Source organism: Eumetopias jubatus, unplaced genomic scaffold (assembly GCF_037043125.1).
Source record: "Eumetopias jubatus isolate StellerSeaLion01/CBP00866 unplaced genomic scaffold, mEumJub1_p1.0 scaffold_10, whole genome shotgun sequence".
NCBI classification, from domain to species: domain Eukaryota; kingdom Metazoa; phylum Chordata; class Mammalia; order Carnivora; family Otariidae; genus Eumetopias; species Eumetopias jubatus.
The window spans coordinates 95080820-95102507 of NW_028274816.1; the positions used below are offsets into that span (position 1 = coordinate 95080820).

Genomic DNA, 21688 nt, shown 5'->3' on the forward strand with positions numbered 1-21688 from the left:
GGTAGAAGAAGCTAATCCATGTATGTATTTTAGATTTGTATAATCTCTTTTGAGAAAGTATCTAGGGATATTTATCTAGATAGATAATTCTGCTTCTAAACATAACACAATTCTAGAAAATCTAGGACATAAAAGAAGTAAGAAAAGATAAAATGCACCTTTATCTTTTCCTCACTGAATCCCATTTTGGTGTGTTCTTGTGTGTGTGTGTGTGTGTGTGTGTTAAAAATGATACCATATGATGATCTGTTTGAGGGGCGCCTGGCTGGCTCAGTCAGGGGAGCATGCGACTTTTTTTTTTTTCTTTAAGATTTCATTTATTTATTTGACAGAGAGAGACACAGCGAGAGAGGGAACACAAGCAGGGGGAGTGGGAGGGGGAGAAGCAGACTTCCCACCGAGCAGGGAGCCCGATGCGGGGCTCGATCCCAGGACCCCAGGATCCTGACCTGAGCTGAAGGCAGACGCTTAACCGGCTGAGCCACCCACGCGCCCAGCATGCAACTCTTGATCTCGGGGTTGTGAATTTGAGCCCTACGTTGGGTGTAGAGATTACTAAAATAAATTAATAAACTTAAAAATATATATAATCATCTATTTAACAAACCTGTTCCTGTGTTGTTAACCTTCAGTAACATGACTTTAAGGGCTTTCGGTAGTCTGTGAATTGAATATACCTTAACTTATTTAACCAAAATTCTTTTCTTGAAGAGCTGGATTGTTGGGGCGCCTGGGTGGCTCAGTCGTTAAGCGTCTGCCTTCGGCTCAGGTCATGGTCCCGGGGTCCTGGGATCGAGCCCCACATCGGGCTCCCTGCTCCGCGGGAAGCCTGCTTCTCCCTCTCCCACGCCCCCTGCTTGTGTTCCCTCTCTCGCTGTGTCTCTCTCTCTGTCCAAATAAATAAATAAAAGCTTAAAAAAAAAACAAAACTGGATTGTTTTCTGGTCTCCTCTTCCCCCTCCTCCCCCCTCCTTCTTTTCAGACCGCCGAGGTGTAAACATCCCCTTCTGTAGTAGGTACGTACACAAAGATGATACAGCTCTCCAAGACATACTGTTGAAAGAAGAATCAAAGTTACAGAAAAACACCTAGGTTTTAAGCAGCAAACAATTCTGTATTTTCTGAGGGCACATAAATGTATTTAGAAATGCAGAGAAGATGTCTGCAAAGATAGAGACTAAATTGAAAATAGTAGTTTCTTTTCAGGGAATGAGGGAGCCAGCAAAATCAGCAGCTTTTATAAATTTTCTTGAACAGAAATAGGGTTATATGAATAGACCATGTTTTATAACATACTTTATAAACTTGTCAGTACATTTTTCATACCACGTGAAAACGTGGTATAGACCTACATCATTGTTAATCGTATGCCATTAAGATAATTTATTCAATCACCCCCAATTAATGGGTTTTTCACTTGTGTGCAGTTATTGGTGCTCTAAACAACACTTCTGTGAACGTCTTTGTTTAAGCATCTGCCTGCACTTGTTCGTTTTCTGAGGAGAAAGTCCTAGAATTAGAAATTCTAGGTCAAAAGATATATATACTTTTTAGGTTTTTGATAAATATTTTCAGATTGCACTTCTGCAAATTGAACCAGTTTCTGGTGATAGTGCATATACGTATCCTTCCCTCTCTACTCTTGAAAACACTGAGTATTATACTTTTGAGGGGAAATAGTTTCTTTGAAAATATTGATTTCAAAATAATATGTTTGGTGTACAGATGTTACACAGCTTCAGAGTGTAAAGTATAAAATGTACTGCCACTCTCATACTCTGTCTTGGAGGTGATCATTGAAAATATGTTGATGTGTTATTTTTAGTTCCTGCTAATTTGGATAAAGAAAGTGGTTCTTTGGCTTTGCATGACTTCACTAGTGATGTGTACTTATTGTTTGCATTTTATGTGAGTTTCCTATTTATGTATTTTGCCCATTTTTCTCTTGGGATATTCATATTTTTGTCACTGTTCCTTAAGGGCTCTTTATATACCAAGGACCTAGGTGGCTCAGTTGGTTGGGCATCGGACTCTTGATTTCAGCTCGTCTTGATCTTAGGGTCATGAGATCAGTGTGGAGCCTACTTCAAAACAAAGTTTTTTACTGAGTTTTTTTTTTTTGGCATTTTTTTTTTTTTTGATAGTGCACGAGCAGGGGGAGGAGCAGAGGGAGAGGGACAAGCAGACTCTATGCTGAGCGGACAGCCCAACATGGGGCTCAATTCCATAACCCTGAGATTATGACTGGAGCTGAAATCAAGAGTTGAACACTTAGGGCGCCTGGGTGGCTCAGTTGGTTGAGTGACTGCCTTCGGCTCAGGTCATGATCTTGGAGTCCCGGGATCGAGTCCCACATCGGGCTCCCTGCTCGGCAGGGAGTCTGCTTCTCCCTCTGACCCTCCCCCATCTCATGTGCTTTCTCTCTCTCATTCTCTCTCTCAAATAAAATAAATTAAAAAAATCTTTAAAAAAAAAAAGAGTTAAACACTTAACCTACTAAGCCAGCCAGGTGCACCAGCATATGATCATTTTTTAATGTTTTTGGTTTTAAATCTATTCATCATTATAAATTGTGCCTCTGGAGTCATACTTTAGTCCTTTGTCCTTCCCCAGATTTATAAATACTCACTTATATGTTCTCCTAGTACTTTTTTTTTTTTTAATTCATTTATCTGAGAGAGCACGCACACAAGCAGGAGGGACAGGGAGAGGGAGAGAGCATCTCAAGCAGACTCAGCACCAAGCACAGAGCTTGATGCAGGACTCTACTCCACAACCCCGAGATCACAACCTGGGCCAAAACCAAGATTCATACACTTAACGGACTGTGCCACTCAGGTGCCCCCCTAGTATTTTCTTTTTAACGGATATCTGTTTAAGTTGGAATCACAAAATGTCCAAGCACTGTTCACATACATTATTAAAATTAAGCAGGCAGTAAGTACCTGGAACTTAAATGCAAGAATGATGTGCTGTGTTAGTGTTTTCTCTTTCTGGTACAGCTTTACTGGACCCGCTACGCACAGCAGATGTGCCCAAGCCTGGCTTGAAATTTCATCGGGCTAGGAGCATGTTTGCACATGTTCTTTCCCTTATCTGCATAAACTGGAACTGTCAAAGATGTGTGCGTGCGTGCGTGTGTTAAAATCTATATATCGGGTGCCTGGGAGGCTCAGCTGGTTAAGCCTCCAGTTCTTGATTTTGGGTCATGATCTCGGTTGTGAGAACGAGCCCCGTGTCAGGCTCCATGCTCAGCGGGTCGCTGCTTCCTCCTCCTCCCTCTCCCTCTGCCCCTCCCCCTGCTTGCGCGCTCTCTCTTTCCCTCTCTCAAATAAATAAATAAATCTTTAAAAAACACACATATATATAACAACTCTTTAATATGCACAGTTCAGTGATTAATTACATTCACAATGTTGTATCTTTTAGTACATTTTATAGTTTTCATTGTCCTTAAATTTTAATCCACCTGGAATTATTTTGGCATTAGTGTGAGGTAGAATTTTTTCTTCAGATATGTAGGCAGTTGCCTCAACCCAATTTATTAATGAATTTTTTCTTCTGCTCATTTGAAATGACATCCTCAAATATATAAATTTCTTATACCGAATACAGTTAGGTCTGTTCCTGTTTTGAGTACAGTTCCATGACTATCTGTGTCATCCTGCGCAGTGCCACGCTTTCCATTATCACAGCTTTATAAGATCTGTTTAAAGTCTGATTAAGTTCTGTCCTATTACTTATATTTTTAAATGTTTCTTAGATATTCTTGGACTTGAAAATTTACTCGGGGCCCTTGGGCTGGCTCAGTTGGTTAAGCATCTGACTCTTGCTTTCAGCTCAGGTCATGATCTCAGGGTCGTGAGACAGCCCAGCGTCGGGCTCCCTGCTCGGCACCGAGTCTGCTTGAGAGTCTCTCTCCTCCTGCCCCTCTCCCAACTTGCTCTCTCTCTCTCTCTCTCTCTCTCTCAAATAAATAAATTTTAAAAAATCATTTTCTCAAATTCTAAAATAATCATTGAGATTTCATTTAGAATCGTGTTACCTATGAGTTTGTCAATCCTAGATTGATTTGAGATCACCAGCTTTTTCTCTCCCAGGTTTTTATGTAAAATTGTATATGGAATTTTCCTTCAAACATAACTGTCTCTTAGGACCTAATGGTATTTCAGGGAGATTTAGTTCAGTGTATTTGAAAGCACTCACCTGTGTACCTCCTGAATTATTTAAGTCATTTCTGCATACTATCTGTACTATTAATATATTAATATTTTTATTCATATCAGCTGACATTTTTCCCTTTAAGTAGACACTTTATGTCTTTGCCACCTTAAGTGTTAGGTCAGTATCACTTGTCACCAATATAAGGTAACAAGAAAAATGAATAAAGATAAAATGATGTTATTAAAGTCTAATACAGGTATCACAGATATCACAAAACCACAAAGATTTTTTGTTTGTAATTTTGGATTCCCTCCTCTTTGTACGTGTAATACATATACATAATTGTTTGCATGTAAAAAAATGTATTGTACTTAGATGTCTAGATGGTGTTGGTGAAGCTGCTTTTATTTCAACCCAGCTGAATAAAGGGCTCTTCTCTGTAGTTAACTGAAAGTAAAAGTACCTTCGTAACAATAGCCAAGATTTATATTTTAGACTCCCCCAGTCAAAAACAAAATTGGAGAAGTGCTCCTATTTTCTTCATGAATTATTAGTTTCCAGTGGTGAATCAACTTGTTTCCAGGACTGTTTGGGCAGGAAATACATAGTCTTGTGAGTCAGAACTGTGGGCAATATTCACATTGGATCTGCCTTAAAGCTTTGAAAATGTTTTACATTTTGTGTTTTTAAGACCTTGCCACCATGGAAGAAAGAGTTCAAAGACGATATTATGAAAAGCTGACAGAATTTGTGGCAGATATGACCAAAATTTTTGATAACTGTCGTTACTACAATCCGAGTGACTCGCCTTTTTACCAGTGTGCAGAAGTTCTTGAGTCCTTCTTTGTACAGAAATTGAAAGGGTTCAAGGCTAGCAGGTGAGCATGCGTGTTCAGCGTTTTAAAGTGATCCAGTTCCTCACATTCTATACTGCTTTGTCTAGGGAATCAGCCAGTGCTGTTTATGGTAAATTTGAACCTTAATCAAGAATAAGGAAAAAAAAAAAATCAAGACTCTAGCATTGTGACATACCGCCAAGGACCAGAAGACAGACTCAGTAATGAGAAATTGTTGAGTTTGTGATTTGCTCAAAATTAAAGTTATTTTTTAAAATAAATAAAGCTCTTATCAGATGCTTACAGAAATGTAAGGTGCTGTCTTAAATGCCGTGGGGCAGGGGCACCTGACTGGCTCAGTCGGTGGAGCATGCAGCTCTTGATCTCGGGGTCATGAGTTTGAGCTCCATATTGGGCGTAGAATTTACTTAATAAAATATATATTATATACACACACACACACATATATATATATTTTTTTTTTTAAGAAATGGCACGGGGCACATACAAAGGTAGTAGTAAGACCAAGTTCTTCCCCTTACTGAGTTTACAAAAGCATAAAAATGACTGTTGTATAGGGTAGACTAAGGGGAAGACCAGGAAGAGGGATTTAAGTACTTTCTCCTTAATTTATGTTGGCTATATCTTTGAGATCATAAAATGTTTTATTTCTCTGGATATTTTTCTGTGGGCAAGACTAGACTTTAAGTCCACAGACCTTTCCCATGAACCTCCAGTAACATAGAAGCATTGAGCAACTTGGCCTGATAATTCAGATGTAGCGCCTTCGGCCTTTTGTGTCTGAACCTCAGTCCCTGCTTCTCAAGCCCATGGCTTTCTTCCTTCCGTAAAAGCCTGTTCTCCTTTCCTGTGATAACTGCCACCACTCTCTAGCCCTGAGACTCACTACTCACCATCCCCCATCCACCAACCTGCATGCTTGATCCTCCCTAGATACTCAGATTGGGTAGATCTTTGCTGGTTTGGGACCTGGGCATCTCTGTTGTCTAGTGAACTCTGCATACCAAAGTGTAAGAAGCAGTGCTCGGCTTAGTTATTTTCCTCTGAGGACAGTCCATAGAGTGTTGTCTCTCCCCTTGTTCTGCAGCAAGGTAGATCAAGAACTGTGTTTTAGAATCACTTTACATAAACTAAAGGTAAGGAACAAGCCCAGGAATCAAAAAGTATAGGCAAGGAAGAAAGGAAAGCAGGTAGGTAGGCAGGCTCTAGACCAAAACCAAAGAGACTTTGAAAATCTCTGCAACATTCCCATTTGTGTCACCTCCTCTCTGTTAACCCATTAGCTCTAAAACCTAAAGTGGAAGAGGGTTCACTCATATGGTAAAGCCCCTAGTAAAATAATAATAAAGGAATCAACTCAGAACATGAAAAGAATATGGTGAAAGTTAGCTGATGAGATTTTAACAGACTCTGAAATACAGAAAGCAGATGAAAGAAGATTAGCTGACACAGCCGGGAACACCATAGCCCAGACTCCTCCTAGAGGGCTCTTCAGCGAGGTACCAGCTTGCTGACCAGTAGAACCACTGAGGGCCTCCCAACACGGAGAGTCCAAAATATAATAGAAGGCAAGAGAAGAGTTAACTGAAGATCTGTAAATTCCTAACCTGGCTGTAGCCCTGTGTGGAAAGCCCAAAGAACTGGAAAAACACAAGGTTTTTCCCTGAAGAAATGGAATAAACTGTCTGCAGAGAACTCAAGTAGACAAAAGAGAATTGGACCCAGAGTAAAGACCCTGACCTCTGAGGTTTGGTTCGGTCCACAGCCCTGTCACCCTAAAGTCGTGGCTCTTGGTGGGGATAATTTGCCCACACCCACCCCCGCATGGATATTTCGCAATGCCTGGAGACATTTTTGTTTGTCCTACTGAGCGGTGTCAATAAGAATTAATACAGTATTATTAGTGCTGGCATCTAATAGGTAGAGGTCAGAGATGGTACTAAACATCCTCAGTGCACAAGACAGCCCCCCACAACAAAGAATTATCCAACCCCAAAATGTCAATAGTGTTGAGATTGAGGAACCCTGATCTGAGGCAACACCCCAGGGATGGCCAGATACGTAAGGAAAGCTTTCTGTGTAAAAGAGAAAGGTCAAGGTATAGCAGAAGAATAGACTCCAGGGAGAACAAAAGAGAACTCGGGGGGAAAAAAGGAAAAAAGCCTCTAAATCATGTCTTAAGAGAAATTTTAGAAGATAATTGCATCTAAGGGCGCCTGGCTGGCTCAGTTGGTAGAGCTTGCAATTCTTGATCTTGGGGTCGAACCCCACATTGGGGGTAGAGTTTACTTAAAAAAAAAAAAAGATCTTGAATTTACAAAATGACTAACAAGGTATTAGGAACAAAGAACAATCGGAAAGTGTGGCTAGAAAAGCAATCTAAAAAATCAAAACTTACTAGAAGCAGTGAAAGTCAAAATCAAGGACTTTTGCACTGTGAAGAACAAAAGACAAGTAGATGAAAAAATACGAAAGGAAAAAATGCACGATAGCATATCCAGTATTCACCTAATGGAAATTCCAGAAAGGAAGAAGAGAGAAGACTGAGGAGAAGAAACTATCAAAAGACTAATAGGAAAAAAATTCCCTGAGCTGATGAGAAGAGGCACAAGACTTCAAACCCAAGGAAAACAAAGTTCATTTATTCAGCAGATGGTTACTGAGACCCTGCTGTGTGTCAGATACTGAGTCCCTACGGAGCTTCCATTCTTGTGGAGTAAGGAGATGGAGTGGGGTATGGAATGATGAGGATAGTGGATAAACATAGTAAGTCAGCTGGACAAGGGAAACAAAGTCCATCCCGCATATAATCACTGTAAAATTCCCAGATACCAAGGATAAAAGAAGCTCTTCTCAGAGTTTCTAAAGAAGGTGAAACAACCTATAAAGTAACAAGAACTAGACTGGTATCAGACTTTTCTCTAACAACATGGAATGCTAGAAGACTTTGAAGGAATAAATCTAAAATTCTGAAGAAAAAGGATTTTCAGCCTAGAATTCTGTGTCCAGCCAATCAATCAAGTGAGGGGGAGAAAAGTACATCTTCAGTCATGGAAGGACTCGGAAAGGGACTTCTTCCTATGTACTCGTTCTTAGCAAGTTATTTTAAGATGCGCACTAGCAAATTAAAGAAGTAAATCAAGAAAACCAAACATCTTGGATCCAAAAACAAGAGGTTCAAGAAAACAATATGAATTCCTCTGACCCAGGGTGACATTTGTACAGCAAGCCAACCCAGCAAGCAGTCCAAACTGGAGCAGGAGAATGGAACACTCCCAAGAGGAAGGTGTCTGGGAGGAGAAATGATTCATACATTAGATAATTAGCTTAAGAGTGTAAGAGGAAAAAATGGAAGGCAGTTCAAGATTCCATGAAAACCAAAGTTGAATAGGAATGTTAAGAATGCCCTCTTAGCCAAGGAGTAGGTGCCCCAAGGAGAAAAATATTTATGTAGTCCTAATAATGTAAACAATACATTGATTTTCAACTTTTAGAATCAACCTATAGACAAAGCACAGAAAGATTTAATTTAAAATTAGAAGTAAAACTTGGATTCAAGAAGGGAGGCAGGAAAATGGTTATGTGAGCTTAGTGGGCTCTTAGCGTCTGTGGGCCTGTGACAAAACAAAGGAATTGGGGAAAGGAGAGGAGGGCGGCCCAGGGGCTGGGTCTGCACAGTAGAGGGGCCCGCTTAGGAGAGCCTGCCACCTAGTTATTTCTTGTAGCTTTTTATTTTCTTTGAGTTTTACATCATTTTCATTAAGAAACATAGGAGCAAATTGAGAAGTTTGCTCAGTTCTATGAAATGAAATGAACTGAGATTTTAGGGAATTTTTGTTGATTTCCAGGGTTAAGGCAGAATGAGACATCTATGTAGCCATTCATTGAAATTTGATTGATTTATGGGTTTCCAGTATTTCCTTTGCCATATTCCCCATTTTTAATTTATGATCTCCAGCATTGTTTGTACATTATTTTCATTACTGTACTTTGTTATAATTCATCATTTATACCATCCATGTTCTTTCTTTTCTTACAGATTCTGATATCTTTAGTCTGAATTTTTAACTGGAATCAGAACTGGATGTTGGGGTCACTCTTTCTTTTATTGTACCACGTGATTACCTAATTCAGAATTGCCCCCAAAAGTTCATTAGTTAATATAATTTTTTAATGTTAAAAATATATGTATAGTAGTAAACAGTTTATTCTAGCAGCCATGTTGAACAATGTATTTAAGAATTGTAAACTCCTGGAATACTGTATTTATATACACTATTGCAATAGACCATACTTTGACTTAGTCCTGGTAACTGTACAGTAATTTGGTTTTACTAACGAAAGTTGTGAATAAAACTGTGAAACTAGAAAGGAGACTTTCTGGACTTTAACAGAAAAATGTGATTTTTAATACTGCTATTTCTTTTTTAATACAATTTTTTCTTCATATTCCCCCAAATCAATGTAAATAAGCACGCACACACACATGTCTTTACCACAATGGTAATGCTTCTGTAAATGTTTCTGTCTGTCCCTCTGGCTAAAAATGTATAATCTTTATTAGATGAATATATATATATACATATACATATATATATATTTTAATAATGGCCTTTTCCAGTGAACTATCATGTTTCAGTGTACAGTGAAAATTTCTATTTTAGGTTAAAAATTTCTTACTCGTTCTCATATATTTGCTTGCCAAGGGCGAATGAAAGAACATGGCTGCTTCCCCCAGACAGACCGACCTTGGCATCCACATAAAGCATCATTGTTTTAAAAAATGAAGGGTGCTTAATTGTTCCCTTTTTTCTGTATTCTGTAGGTCTCATAACAACAAACTGCAGTCTACAGCTTCTTAAAGTTCAGCGTGTTAACCTAACATAAAACACAGCAAGAATCTGGTTGTCTGAACTATTTTAAATTAAGGAGCCAGATGTTTTTAGTCAGGTTATCCTGACAAGACTTGACCTAAACTTCGTTTTTATTGGTCATAACAGTCCAATTATATTCTTGGCCAATTTTGTCCAACGGACAAGGGAAAAGCAAAGTCAACGTCACCATTATCTTGTCAAGATCAAATGGTTTTACTCTTGTGGCAGAAGCGGGAAAACTGTTTATTGAAAAAAAAAAAAGAAAAAAGAAAGCAAGAAAAAAAAGATAATATGGGGTCAAGTGTAACTCCATGGAAATGCCACGTCTGCTCTTCAGTGAAGAAGCTGGTTTAGAGTCTCACAGAAAACTTTTGACTGTATTTATTTATTGTTGCAAAAAAGACGCTTTTTTATTGCTGCCCTCATTTGTCAGCTAATTATTTTTTCTTATAAAATCCAGCCCCGGTTACATGTAATCCATTCTGTATCTTATCATGATTCCTGTAGGTAAAAGTACAAGACGACCTCTAGATGTCTTTTCTTTCTATGAAAGGAGCTGCTATGTACACATGTGCACACACACATACACACACATACACACAACTGGGAATCAACAATGAGTTTATTGTTCATGGTAGATAAAAATTAAGCTTGCATAAAGGTTGGGCTAAGTAGTCCTGGACTACAGACTCTGTTGCCTTGAATATAACAGTACAGTTTGTCATTTACTCTGCACCAGGCTAAACTGAGTAAAATCTATTTGAAGGTATCTTGTTTGTAAACATTTGTCAGATTCTAATTTTTTTCTTTTTGTATTAAAATTCAACTATGGATGTATATGAAACAAAATAAATGGAGATCATTTTTCTCCCACAGAGGGTGTCTTTGAATGTGCGCTAATGATTATCTGTAAGCCTTTGAGGGGAAAGGGAGGGCTGCAAGGCAAATAACAGGCTGAAGGATTTAAGTGTACCTGGGTTTCCTGAGGACAGTAGTGGCCCTTCATTTTATAATTCCCAGCCCACTGTCATCACATCAAAGAAGAACCTTCAGCGGTGCTAATCCTGTTGCATCAATTGACCATACTAAAGGGTAATGTGGCAAAGTACACATTGCCTTCATCTGTACAGTATATAATACCAGGCAAATTATCAGTTACAGACAGCTGCTTCTGTTTTATGAAGGGCATTTTTTAAATTACTTCATCCATTTTGTATTTTTTGTTGGTTGGCTGAGTTGTTTGGGGGTTTTTCCCACATAAGAAAAAGTAGTGTAAGCAGTAGGGGCAAAATGGAGTCAGCAGAAGGTGTATTTTGCACGTTTTTCCTTTCGGTGTTCTAAACTTACACGTTGTATTACCTACCGCCTTGTGATAACAGCTTCTGTGAGATCTGCCATAGTTGGTTTATGCAGCTTTGCAAAAATTTTACTAGATTTTGCACTAATTCATGTTAGCTTTGTCCTGCCAGTTTCTGGAATTTGTTAAATCATGTTTTTAAGAAGTTTCCTTCTGTTTAATATCACCCTGCTATGCAAAACCTTTCCCGGACCTTAGTTTCTTAAAAGAAAGATGTTGCTCCAGTTCCCAGTTCTTCCTTATCACAGACTCAGGTGTGCAGGTTATTCTGGGTTAGTTTTATCTCATGAAGTCCATTCCTTTCTGTACCTAAAAATGTCACTTACAAACCTGTGCTTACAAACTTAAAGAGACTAATTGCTCAATATGAAAACATGGAAACAAAGTTTTGCTTAAAATACTAACATGGAAATAGTCAAATACAGGTTATTTTGTCCTTTTACTTTTAAAAAAAATGTTACCTATTGTATGCACTGTGCTGATGCAAGAATCCTACATTTTAATGAATTATAAAATCATTCTGCATCTCGTCATGTCACAGTATTTCTGTACTATTTATTCATATATAGAGAGAGAGAGATAGATATATATGGGCTTAATCATTTAAAACTTGTTGCGGCAAGAACTTTCCTACCTGTAGGCAATAGATTGCTATGTTTTTAACAGATTGTGGCAAATTCTAAACAGCAATTCTTTTTGTACGTAATAGGACATTTCATCCTAGAAAAATAAAGTAATGTTTTTGACATTGGATTTGGTGCAGTTTCTAATGAAACAGTGGTTTGGTTGGTTGATATATTTTCTGTAGCCATTGGCATTGCCAAATTGTACCAAAAAAGGCAAATTTTATGGGAATCCTCAGCCCAGGAAGAAATTAATTTCATATGTGTATTTAATAGTATAAAGCCTTTTGCAATTTCTGTCACCGTATAGACATTTTATAGTTTTATCAACTACAGAGCTTTAGTCTTATTTCAAAAGTAATTTTGGGGAAACATTCTTATAACACATAATGAGTTTCAAAAGCTGCTTTTCAATGAGTATTCTTTGACAAGCTCCTGCTAGTCAATAAGATATACATATCACAGCTATTTTACTTTGAATAATCCAAGTAGTAGAAGGCACATTTGTGATATGCGGTTAGGATTTTTCTATCCAGTCTTTAGACTTGTAAATACATGTACTTTGCATCAGATTTCCTTGACTAAAAGTATCATCGGTGCTTGTTATGTTTCATCTGTGAAGTTCACAATCCTTGAAAGCCTTTCATAATAAGTGTTTTCATAATACTGGTAAGGATTTTTTCTCCCATCCAGAGTCTGCAGGATCTGTATTTTAGTTAATGTCCTGCAATAGGTTAAAAAAAAAAAAAATTGTGAACTTTTAGAGATCTTTTCCAAAGTAAAACAATTGTCTCTTTATATTTCAAATGGCCTGGAGTGTTATTTAGAGACCCTGAGATTTGCTGTTGTTTATAATCTACCTTCCCAGAATCTGTAAATTGAGGTTCTTTCCCTATTGGTATTCATCTGTTGTGCGTTTCTGAGATTAGAGAGCCAGCCTGGTGGTGACTTTTTTAAAATGCGCATGGACGGGGGCGCCTGGGTGGCTCAGTTGGTTAAGCGACTGCCTTCGGCTCAGGTCATGATCCTGGAGTCCCGGGATCGAGTCCCACATCGGGCTCCCTGCTCAGCGGGGAGTCTGCTTCTCCCTCTGATCCTCCCCCCTCTCATGCTCTCTCTCTCTCATTCTCTCTCTCAAATAAATAAATAAAATCTTAAAATAAAATAAAAATGCGCACGGACGGAGGACGGGCTGAACTAGACAGAGCTGCGCAGTTATCCTGGCTCCCACTCTTTGTGATTTGAGGCTGTTCCTTGGAAGCCTCCAGTTTCTCATTCCGAAAGTGAGAATGGTGCTGTCTCATGGACAGAGCAGTGTCTTGTGAGTGCTTGGGGGTAAAGAGCCAGCTGAGAAGTATTTTTAATAACCTGAAATATTCTGAGGTTACTTCTGGATACTTTGAGTAAGCTACGGAAAAAGACATTTCTTATAAGATCACACCCCCAGTTGGTCCAGTTTAGACCAAATTCAACTAAAGAGAAGCTTTAAATGATAAGGTTCTGGACCTGAAATTGGGTGGCAGTTGCTTGGTCAGTTTTTAGGTGTTTACATATACGTGTTTTTGATCAACCTTAAAAATGATTGAAGGGATGGTCGTCTGGGTGGCTCAGCTGGTTAAGTGTCTGCCTTCGGCTCAGGTCATGATCCCAGGGTCCTGGGATCGAGCCCTGCATCGGGCTCCCTGCTCCACGGGAAGCCTGCTTCTCCCTCTCCCGCTCCCCCTGCCTGTGTTCCCTCTCTCGCTGTGTCTCTCTCTGTCAAATAAATAAAATCTTAAAAAAAAAAAAGATTGAAGGGAAATATAAACAGTGCCAAGCGATATCTTTAAAAACTTAAAAGTTAGTACCAAATAAAGGTATATATTTTGTATAGACCTAAAAGCAAGACAAGTACTTTTTTCTTGAGTTCTAACAGCTTAATTCAAAGGAGGGATGCTGCTGAGTTCCTCTTGAAGGCAGTGGAGTATTTTACTGATGAGGGACTAGTACACGAGCATACAGCCTTTGATAGTCTTTGGAGCACAAATCCATGTGCTAAAAAAGAAATCTTTCAGTAGGACAAAAGGAATAGGAACTACGATGAATTGGCTACTTAAAATTTTCCATAAAATTAAAGATTGTATCCAAGGTAATGACTGAACATTGAAGATGAGATTCTTAACCTTTTTTGCCTAACCCGGGATTATTGCTGCCTCCTGTGCATACACCCCCTTGCCCACCCCTGTTCTGCCTCTTTTGAGCTTCACCTGTCTCTCCTTTCGACCCGGTCTTGAATGATGGCTGTAACTCTGATGGGGCAGCTTCTGAAAAGCTGGCCTGCTTGTGTCTGCCCGTGTGAACACACTCACGTACAGCCTCCAGCTCTCTGGCCCATTACAGGATTCTGTCCCTGCGTGTGTGATTCTGCAGCTCCTCAGAAACGGAGCATCGTCAAAGTGGTCTCACCAAACCCTCACCCTCGGGCTTACGGAAAAGCAATTTAACTCTTCCCTTCACGTTCTAACTTGGCGACCATCCAACCAATTGTTTATCTGGCCATTTTGCAGTTTTCTTCACCATGTTATTCAAGATCACCACTTAGTCTTTTCACATTTAAAAATTCGGCTTTGGTTTTTGTGCCTGGTGCTACTTATTACCTCAGTTAATGTTTATCCTAAAAAAAAAAAAAGCCAGAAGCTCTTCAATCTCTTACTCTCCTGCCGATAGTTCGTGTTATAATGAATGCAGCTGATTCATTCCCAAGAAGCAATTCTAGCATGATTTTTAGTAAGTTTGGGCAAGACTCATTTTTGGAAAACTCTCTAAAAATCCCTCAGTAATGCTTTACCACAGAACAGTCAGAAGCTCTCAAATGTTATTTTCTCTCTTTGCCCCCTGTTTGGGACAAATGAGAGTATCGCCCATCACAATCAGATGTCATGTCTTAATGTTACTGCTACTAGCTTCCTTGTGGATGCTTGACTGTCATGTCCTCAACGTCCTTTAGGTGTAGTGTGCTTCTGTTCTGTATGGCCAAAGACTACCTAAAGACACATCTTGAGCTCCCTGAGTGCCTCTCCTCTGAGACCAGAATAGGCTGGGGTTGTTTTTTTCCTCTTTGGTACAGTTCTGTTTATCTTTCCTTAGGCAGTAATCTTCAGCTGTGGAGGATCTGTCTCTATTCACGTGTTTCAAATTAACTGATAACACAGCTTGGTCCTCTAAAAAAAACTGTTAATGTCTTTGTGGATTCAAGTATAAAATCAGTATTAAATTCAGCTAATGATTAAACCTTTCCCAAAGCAACTGAAAACATGTTTAAAATTCACATACTTGCAAGCTGTCATTGAATATTGGTTCCAGGGTTTTTGGAGTAAGTTTGAGAAAGGCTTTTTCCCAAACCTTTAGGGCTCCGTGAGGCTAAAAAAACCAGGTGCATCCAAGATCTGATTTCAAGGCAAGATTTACTACTTTACGAACACAAACACGATACTTGGTCTTAACAGAAAAATGACATCAGATACACCCAGAATATGTTTAGCATTGGGATAGTTGCCAGTTTGGCACAAGACATATGAGGAGCAGGGAGGCAAAAAATAAACTATTTCTTACATTTTGGTACATCAGGAACACTTGTTCGAATAATATTTTGCTCGAATTAAGCCCGTTAGTACTCTTTTAAGTGTAAAACTGTAATACTTGTCTTGAGTTCTGACCCTAGTGTTTGATCTAAATGACATTTCATACAATGTCTTTTGACTAGTGCACTGTTCTGTACAGAATTTAAAATGTGATGGTTTTAGTATGAAACTTGGTTTGATATGTGATATAACCTATTCAGAGTTGTATATTTAAAATCAAGGAAATTTGTGTGTGTGTGTGAACTACTTCTACTGAAGAATGTATTTAAATTAAAATAATTAAAAATAAACCCCATGAAGCAGTGATCTGCTAACTGGACAGGTCAGTTACCTGAGCCGTGTGAATAACTTTGCCAGGGAGCTCAGAAGCATACCACTGAAGAGGCATTTTGCAAATAAGAAAGTGGCAACTTCAACATTAGAGTTGGAACTACACAATCAGTTCCAGAAGGAGCTGTGTGCCCTACTCCACAGGAAGACCCCATTCCGTGAAGACAGACCTGTCCTGTCTCGTTGCTGAATACAAGTCTCTTACAATCCAGCAGTGCAAGGGTAGTACATTTCAAACGCACTGGGTGTGAATTGCACTTTGAACTTGCCCATCCCTTTTTCGGTTAAATCTCTTCACATAGCTACTGGGGCTCCTGAGCAGTCCATCTCCTGGTCGGAGCCGTCCCCGCAGGACCTGGAGCAGAGATGTAGGGAGCTGCCGTCTCTTGTGGTAGATGTGACCCATCACAATATACCTGCTGCCTGAAAAAAAGTAACCAAGATGTAAATTCGTAGTGTCTCTTAAATGCCAAGAAACAGTAAGAAAACGCGAGGCCGGCAAGGAATGCCTAAGCTTGAATCTATTATCTTGCTGCACATGTTAAATCTCAGACATTGCACCCTCAAACAACAGGGGGAAACAGTCTAGTGGCCTTCAGAAGATAACCAGATAATCAACCTGTAACCAGCCAACATCACAGAACAAAGGTCCTAATCACAGTGTATCAGGAGGATTTTCCAGAGCACACCTCTAGAAAGATGCGGGAGTGGGTATTTACCCCCCTCCAAAAAAAGGCCATGCTAAACTTTTTCTAAAAGCCTCTTCTGTGTCCCTCTAGCAACCTTGTTTCGTTGCTCACTCCACTTAATCAACAAATATCTGAGGGCCCGCTTTGTGTCAATCCATGCTGTTCCCACCTTTAGCCAGAGGCACCGGGAGGCTGATGGAGCGTAAATCGGAGTGGCGGAAATAATACCTGTCGTCTAAATTCTATTCATTTTAGACTCCTCCTCCTCAAAAAAACGGTACTGGGGTAACAAACAGACCGGGCTCTGGCATCCAAGTTACAAGTGGTGGCATAAAGTCCGTATATAAAGTAGTGAGATCAGTTTCAATACCAGGTTTAAATTCTGGACATGGCTTATTGCAGCTGGAGGAGTCTAGGGCTAATATGTGGACTCGGAAGAAAAACCCGTCCGGAGTGATGTACAGGCGGTTCATCTTGTACAGCCCGTCCCGGTCCACCAGCAGAGTCACCAGCCGGATCCCTGTGCCGAGCACGTCCACGTCATGCACGATTCCGTTCACTGCTGCTTTCAAAAAACAAAGAGTTTGGAGAAATGCATAACGCTCATTTCCTCTCCTTCCCTAGTGAGTTTTGCACACATCACGAAATAGTCCACATGGGTCTGGGGACTGCAGGATCAAGTGAGTGGGTTTCTCCAGGGTCTGCCCTAGGGGAGTCCGCGAGCACAGCCCGGCGCTCTGGGCTCGGAAAGGCTCGCCTCGCGGCCTGGGCTCTGCAGCCCGGGCCCGGGAGGAGCTGCGGGGCGGAGCTCACCGAATTCGCTCGCGCAGTAGGACTCGCGCTCGTCCAGGTCCACCCTGCAGACGCGCGCGCAGGGCTCGGCGCCGGGCTCCGCGTCCCTCTGCGGCGGGCTGAGACGCGGCGGCGGCGCGGGCGCGGGCACGGGGGGCGGCGCGGCGGCGCGCGGCCGGTTGGGGTGGGCGGGGCCGGCGGGAGTCTCGGCGGCGCGCGCGGGCGGCCGCGCGGCCGGGAAGCGCAGGGCCCGAGCGCGTGAGCGCCGCGGGGAGTCCTCCAGCGCGGGCACGCGGCGCGGCGAGGCGCGGTTCTCGGCCTGCGCGAGGCGGGGGCTCGGCGGGCCAGCGGGCGCGCGCGCGGCCTCCCGGAAGCCGGCCCGGTTCTCGGCGGGCGGCGGGGGTTTCCGGCGTCGCGGGTCGGACCAAGCGCGGGGAACGGCCTCGGCTGCGCGCGGCCTCCGCGGGACCTCAGGGACCGACTGCGCCCGGGGCCCCGGCGTCTCCTCCGCACTCGGGCCGCCGCCGGGGTCGGGCTTCCTGTTGTGGGGCGGCGAGGCTGTAGGGGAAAAAAGAGGAGAGGCCGGGGAGGCCGTCAGGGGAGGAGAGGCGGGGAGGGGAGGGGAGGGAAAAGCCGAGTGGGGAGGGCGGGGTGGGGGGGAAGGTTAGAGGCGGGGAGGGGAGACCCTGTGGGGAGGGCAGGGGAGGCCGAGTGGGGAGGAGAGGAGAGGCGGGCGGAGGGTCGGAGAGGCAGATGGGCGGGCGGGCGAAGAAAGGGCTCTGGGAGGGGAGAGGAGATGGGGACAATGTAAACTTCGCAAGCACCTGCGAGAGGGGCGATGGGGGGGCTGGGGGGAGGCCGGGAGACCTGGAAGTGAAGGGAAAGGAACGGGAGGGGGAGAGGAAGGCGCCCCTGTGGTAAGGAAGGCGCCCCTGTGCGCCACTCCGCTTCGGGTCCGAGTGGAGCACAGGTTTCCTAGGCCCCAGGGAAAGACTTGAGATGAGCGTCTTGCCCTCTAAGAGTGAGGCCAACTAAGAAAAATTTTCTCACCACATGGGAACATTTCATTTTCTTAAGGAACCTTTTCAAATCTATAGCTTTTGAAATTGCAACAACCTATTTGTTTTAGGACTAAACACAACTGTCAACTGTGGTTAAATAAACTCTTTTTGCCATTTCTTTAATATATATATAAACATCCGCCTTTTTGCTATGTACAATTTGTTGAGAAAGTACCAAGAGCAAACCCCAGGGGGAAAGGTCTCATATTACAGGTTCTCCTAATTGTTTAAGCGCCCCTGACAACAGAGCTATTTGGTTTTCCCATCCGTGTTTACACTGTCATCTTGGTCTCTGTGAGTGGATTTTTATCTGGCTTCTTGGACACCACTTACTAGTAAACTACAGCTAAGGAAGATTTTTAAAGCATGGCTGGGAGGCCAAGGCCCCTGGTTGAGTATGAAAGCACACCCACACCACTTACATTTCCCCCTTCCCTGGTGGAGAAAAAATTCTCTTAAATGATACGGCATGAAAACAAATTTTTTAAATTATTAGTGATTTTCCCCAGCTCTGCAGACAGGTTAGTGAGCAAACTTCAGCCAGCTTGGAAGCTGGGCAACTTTCCATGCACAGTTACACAATATCACCTCCCCGTTTGCCTGGGTCCCAGTGCCCTCCAAAGAGGCACAAGAACCTGTCTTTATTTTTCTTTTTCTGTTGTCTCAACGGCTGGTTTTCCGCATTTCTCTCCTCTTGCATCGAAGAGCTTGGTCTCCCCCCTCGCAGCTCTTTCAACACTTCATTTAAAGTGATTTATCTTGCCCAATTGACAATCTCCTTTAAAATCAGCTTTCACCCAGCAATAATAGCTGGTTATAGTTCATGTTTTTGCAGAGAGGTTGATTCTGACTCATTATGTCCAACGTTGTCCCATACACAGCTGAATAAAGTTCTGGTAGATATCCAATTCCTGACTGTCAACTGTTGACCTCACAACTGCTTCCCCATTGATATCACCATCTGTTGTCATGGGAAAGATTGTCTGATATTTGGGTTAAATGCCACTGAAGTCATTCGATTTCCATGTGGAAAAATAACCCAAAGTAAATTGCCCTGTGAGGTGCGGAAGCTGTTTTTCCCAGAGATAGTGAATCGAGCAGAACATCCAAATCAAAGCAAAACAAAAACCTCTCCCCGCAGAGAATCCCTTATTTCATTCCCTCCGTAACTTATTTTCGTCTCATGCACGAAAGTGTGTGTGTGTGTGTGTGTGTGTTAAAGACTCAGGTATCCCCCGGGCCATTCGCTGGGGCTTGCCGCGAGAGGGGAGAAATGTCCGATTTGGGCTCCCCTTCGCCCTCAGCCGCGGCGGGAGCACCCAGCGCCCCGGACCGCCCGCGGCACCCGGGCCCCCGCGCAGGGCGGACCCCGCGCTCCTCCCGGCGCCCGCCGCCCGCCGCGTCCTGCGAGCCCGGCCCGCACGGCGCCCGAAAGGCACGCCGCGACCCCTTTTGACACTTTCCCTCCTCTGCGATGGAGCAACTACTTAACATGCAAAGTTTTCTCCAGCCTGCCCGGCTCGCTCGAGATCATTTCAGTAGCTGAACTGGCTTCTTTCCGAAAAGGCTGCCAGGACACACAAAATCTTGGGGACACAGTTGGCTCCTTTCGAACACGAACACGGACCCGAGTCCCCTCTCCTGCACGCTCTGACCCCTTTCTTGTCCCGCCCTTCAGCGCGCCCTCTCCCCCGTCCCCCACCCCCCACCCCAGCCCTGCTCCTCTCCCAGGACTCAGCATTTCGCCGATCTTACCTTTTCTCTCCGCCACTGGGGCTTCGGGAGATGATCCAACGATCAAACAGAGGAGCCAGAAAGCTCTAGCTGTCATTTTCGTAGACACGGTTCCCAGGCTCTAAAACTGAGCCTGGGCTTTTGCTCTTTCTCTCCCCCCACCCCTTCTCCACACCCCCACCCCCGTTCATGCTAATGAGGGGCAGCCTTTGGGGAAACGGGAATCACTCACTGAACAGACCACTGGAACAAAACCGAGCTGCAGGGAGTTCTCCCACTTCCTAAGGGGGACAAGCACATGGCCTCTCAAAGTTGTCCCTGCGAATGTCTGTGGGCAGTGACAACATCAAATCCTAAACTTGAAACCCGTGTGGGTTTGCGCACTGGGGAAGGGGGGAGGGGAGGGTGGGGCAAGTGGAGAGAATAAGGGTGTTGAGGGGCTGAGGGACAGGGTGGGGGAGAAGGAGTGATAGGAAGTTTTTTCCAGATTAAGTCAACAACAAATAGGCAGATTAGTGCTGAAGACAATTTGGGCTTGTGGAAGGGATTCAAGATGACAGGAAAAAATTCATCGGGGAATGTGTCGGGGGTTCTGAGAGAAACCAAGCCTAGGTTTGGTTAAACTATTTTACTATGTATGCCATTTTTATATTCTAGAACCAGAAGGAAAAACAGCCTTGAGCAAAATACTCTCTCTTCTCCCTTCTCCTTTCCCTTTTTTTCTTTTTTCTTTTTTCTTTCCTCTCTCTCAATTGAAATTAGTCTCTCGTTGGCTAGATTCATCAAGCCCATGCTGAGTGCTTTTTACCCAACCAGGTGCTAGGAGATAAAAATGAGAAAAACACCTCCCCAGCTCTCTTGTGATGGCTCCTCTCCTAGAGAAAGGTAGATCTTTTGTAGTTTCTTTCTCTCTCTCTCTCTCTCCCTCTCCCTCTCCCTCTCTCTCTCTCTCTTTCTTTCTAAGAAAAATAAACTCATTCATTGCTTAGGTCTGAATTCTTGAAACGACTCTGGATATGAGTCCTGAGCTAAGGACCCTCTTCCTCAGATTGATCAGAAATAGCATTCACCAAGGGTGGGGGGTGTGTGTGGATAAGCTCACGGTGGTAAACCCACAGCCTTACCAATGTGTGTTTCATTTCAACAGCTTCAAACCCAAAAGGAAGGGGAAATGCACTGAGGTGAAGGCATTTTATCTGAAGCATATGAGCCAACAAGTGTGATGCAGCTGCTGAAAGAAATAACAAACTTTTGCTGCACCAATATCTTATGTCTCAAAAATAATAATGCTAGTGAACTGACCAGGTTCAGGGGAGATCATGTTTTCAAGAAAGACACTGGAAAGCTTGGAGAACAATAGGGGAGTGAGAGGCTTGGCTCCATCACCAAGTTCCTTCACAGGAACTGAGGCTAAACAGCCTAGTCGCACAAAAACATTTGTGATATTTTGTGAAAGAACCAGGAGGTAGAAGTTATGAGGTGACACGTTTAATTCCAATTTAAGAAAAGGTATTCTAACAACCAAGATCTCTAAGAAAGCAGGTGGTGACAATGGGGCCATAGTGGGTATCCAAAGAGAATGTCATT

General features: G+C 42.6%; 2 protein-coding genes across 3 annotated transcripts in view; one reads left to right on the top strand and one right to left on the bottom strand.

The window, feature by feature from the left end:
- The window catches only part of BPTF (bromodomain PHD finger transcription factor), a 148414-nt gene extending 136411 nt beyond the window's left edge, over window positions 1-12003 (top strand). For both annotated transcript variants that reach the window (XM_028087414.2, XM_028087415.2), the window contains 2 exons: window positions 4856-5042; window positions 9847-12003. In XM_028087414.2, the coding sequence (XP_027943215.1) occupies window positions 4856-5042; window positions 9847-9883 (224 nt within the window). In that variant the 3' untranslated portion in view covers window positions 9884-12003. The remainder of the gene's footprint in view (window positions 1-4855; window positions 5043-9846) is intronic.
- A 3298-nt stretch (window positions 12004-15301) lies between these two features.
- Window positions 15302-20440, bottom strand: CUNH17orf58 (chromosome unknown C17orf58 homolog). Its single transcript, XM_088028184.1, has 4 exons — window positions 20123-20440; window positions 17328-17864; window positions 16885-17076; window positions 15302-16248 (listed from the first exon to the last, which is right to left on the bottom strand). Exons 1-4 carry the CDS (start codon window positions 20196-20198, stop codon window positions 16058-16060), a joined length of 996 nt encoding a protein of 331 aa, XP_087884310.1. The 5' UTR covers window positions 20199-20440; the 3' UTR covers window positions 15302-16057.
- Window positions 20441-21688: the final 1248 nt, after the last annotated feature.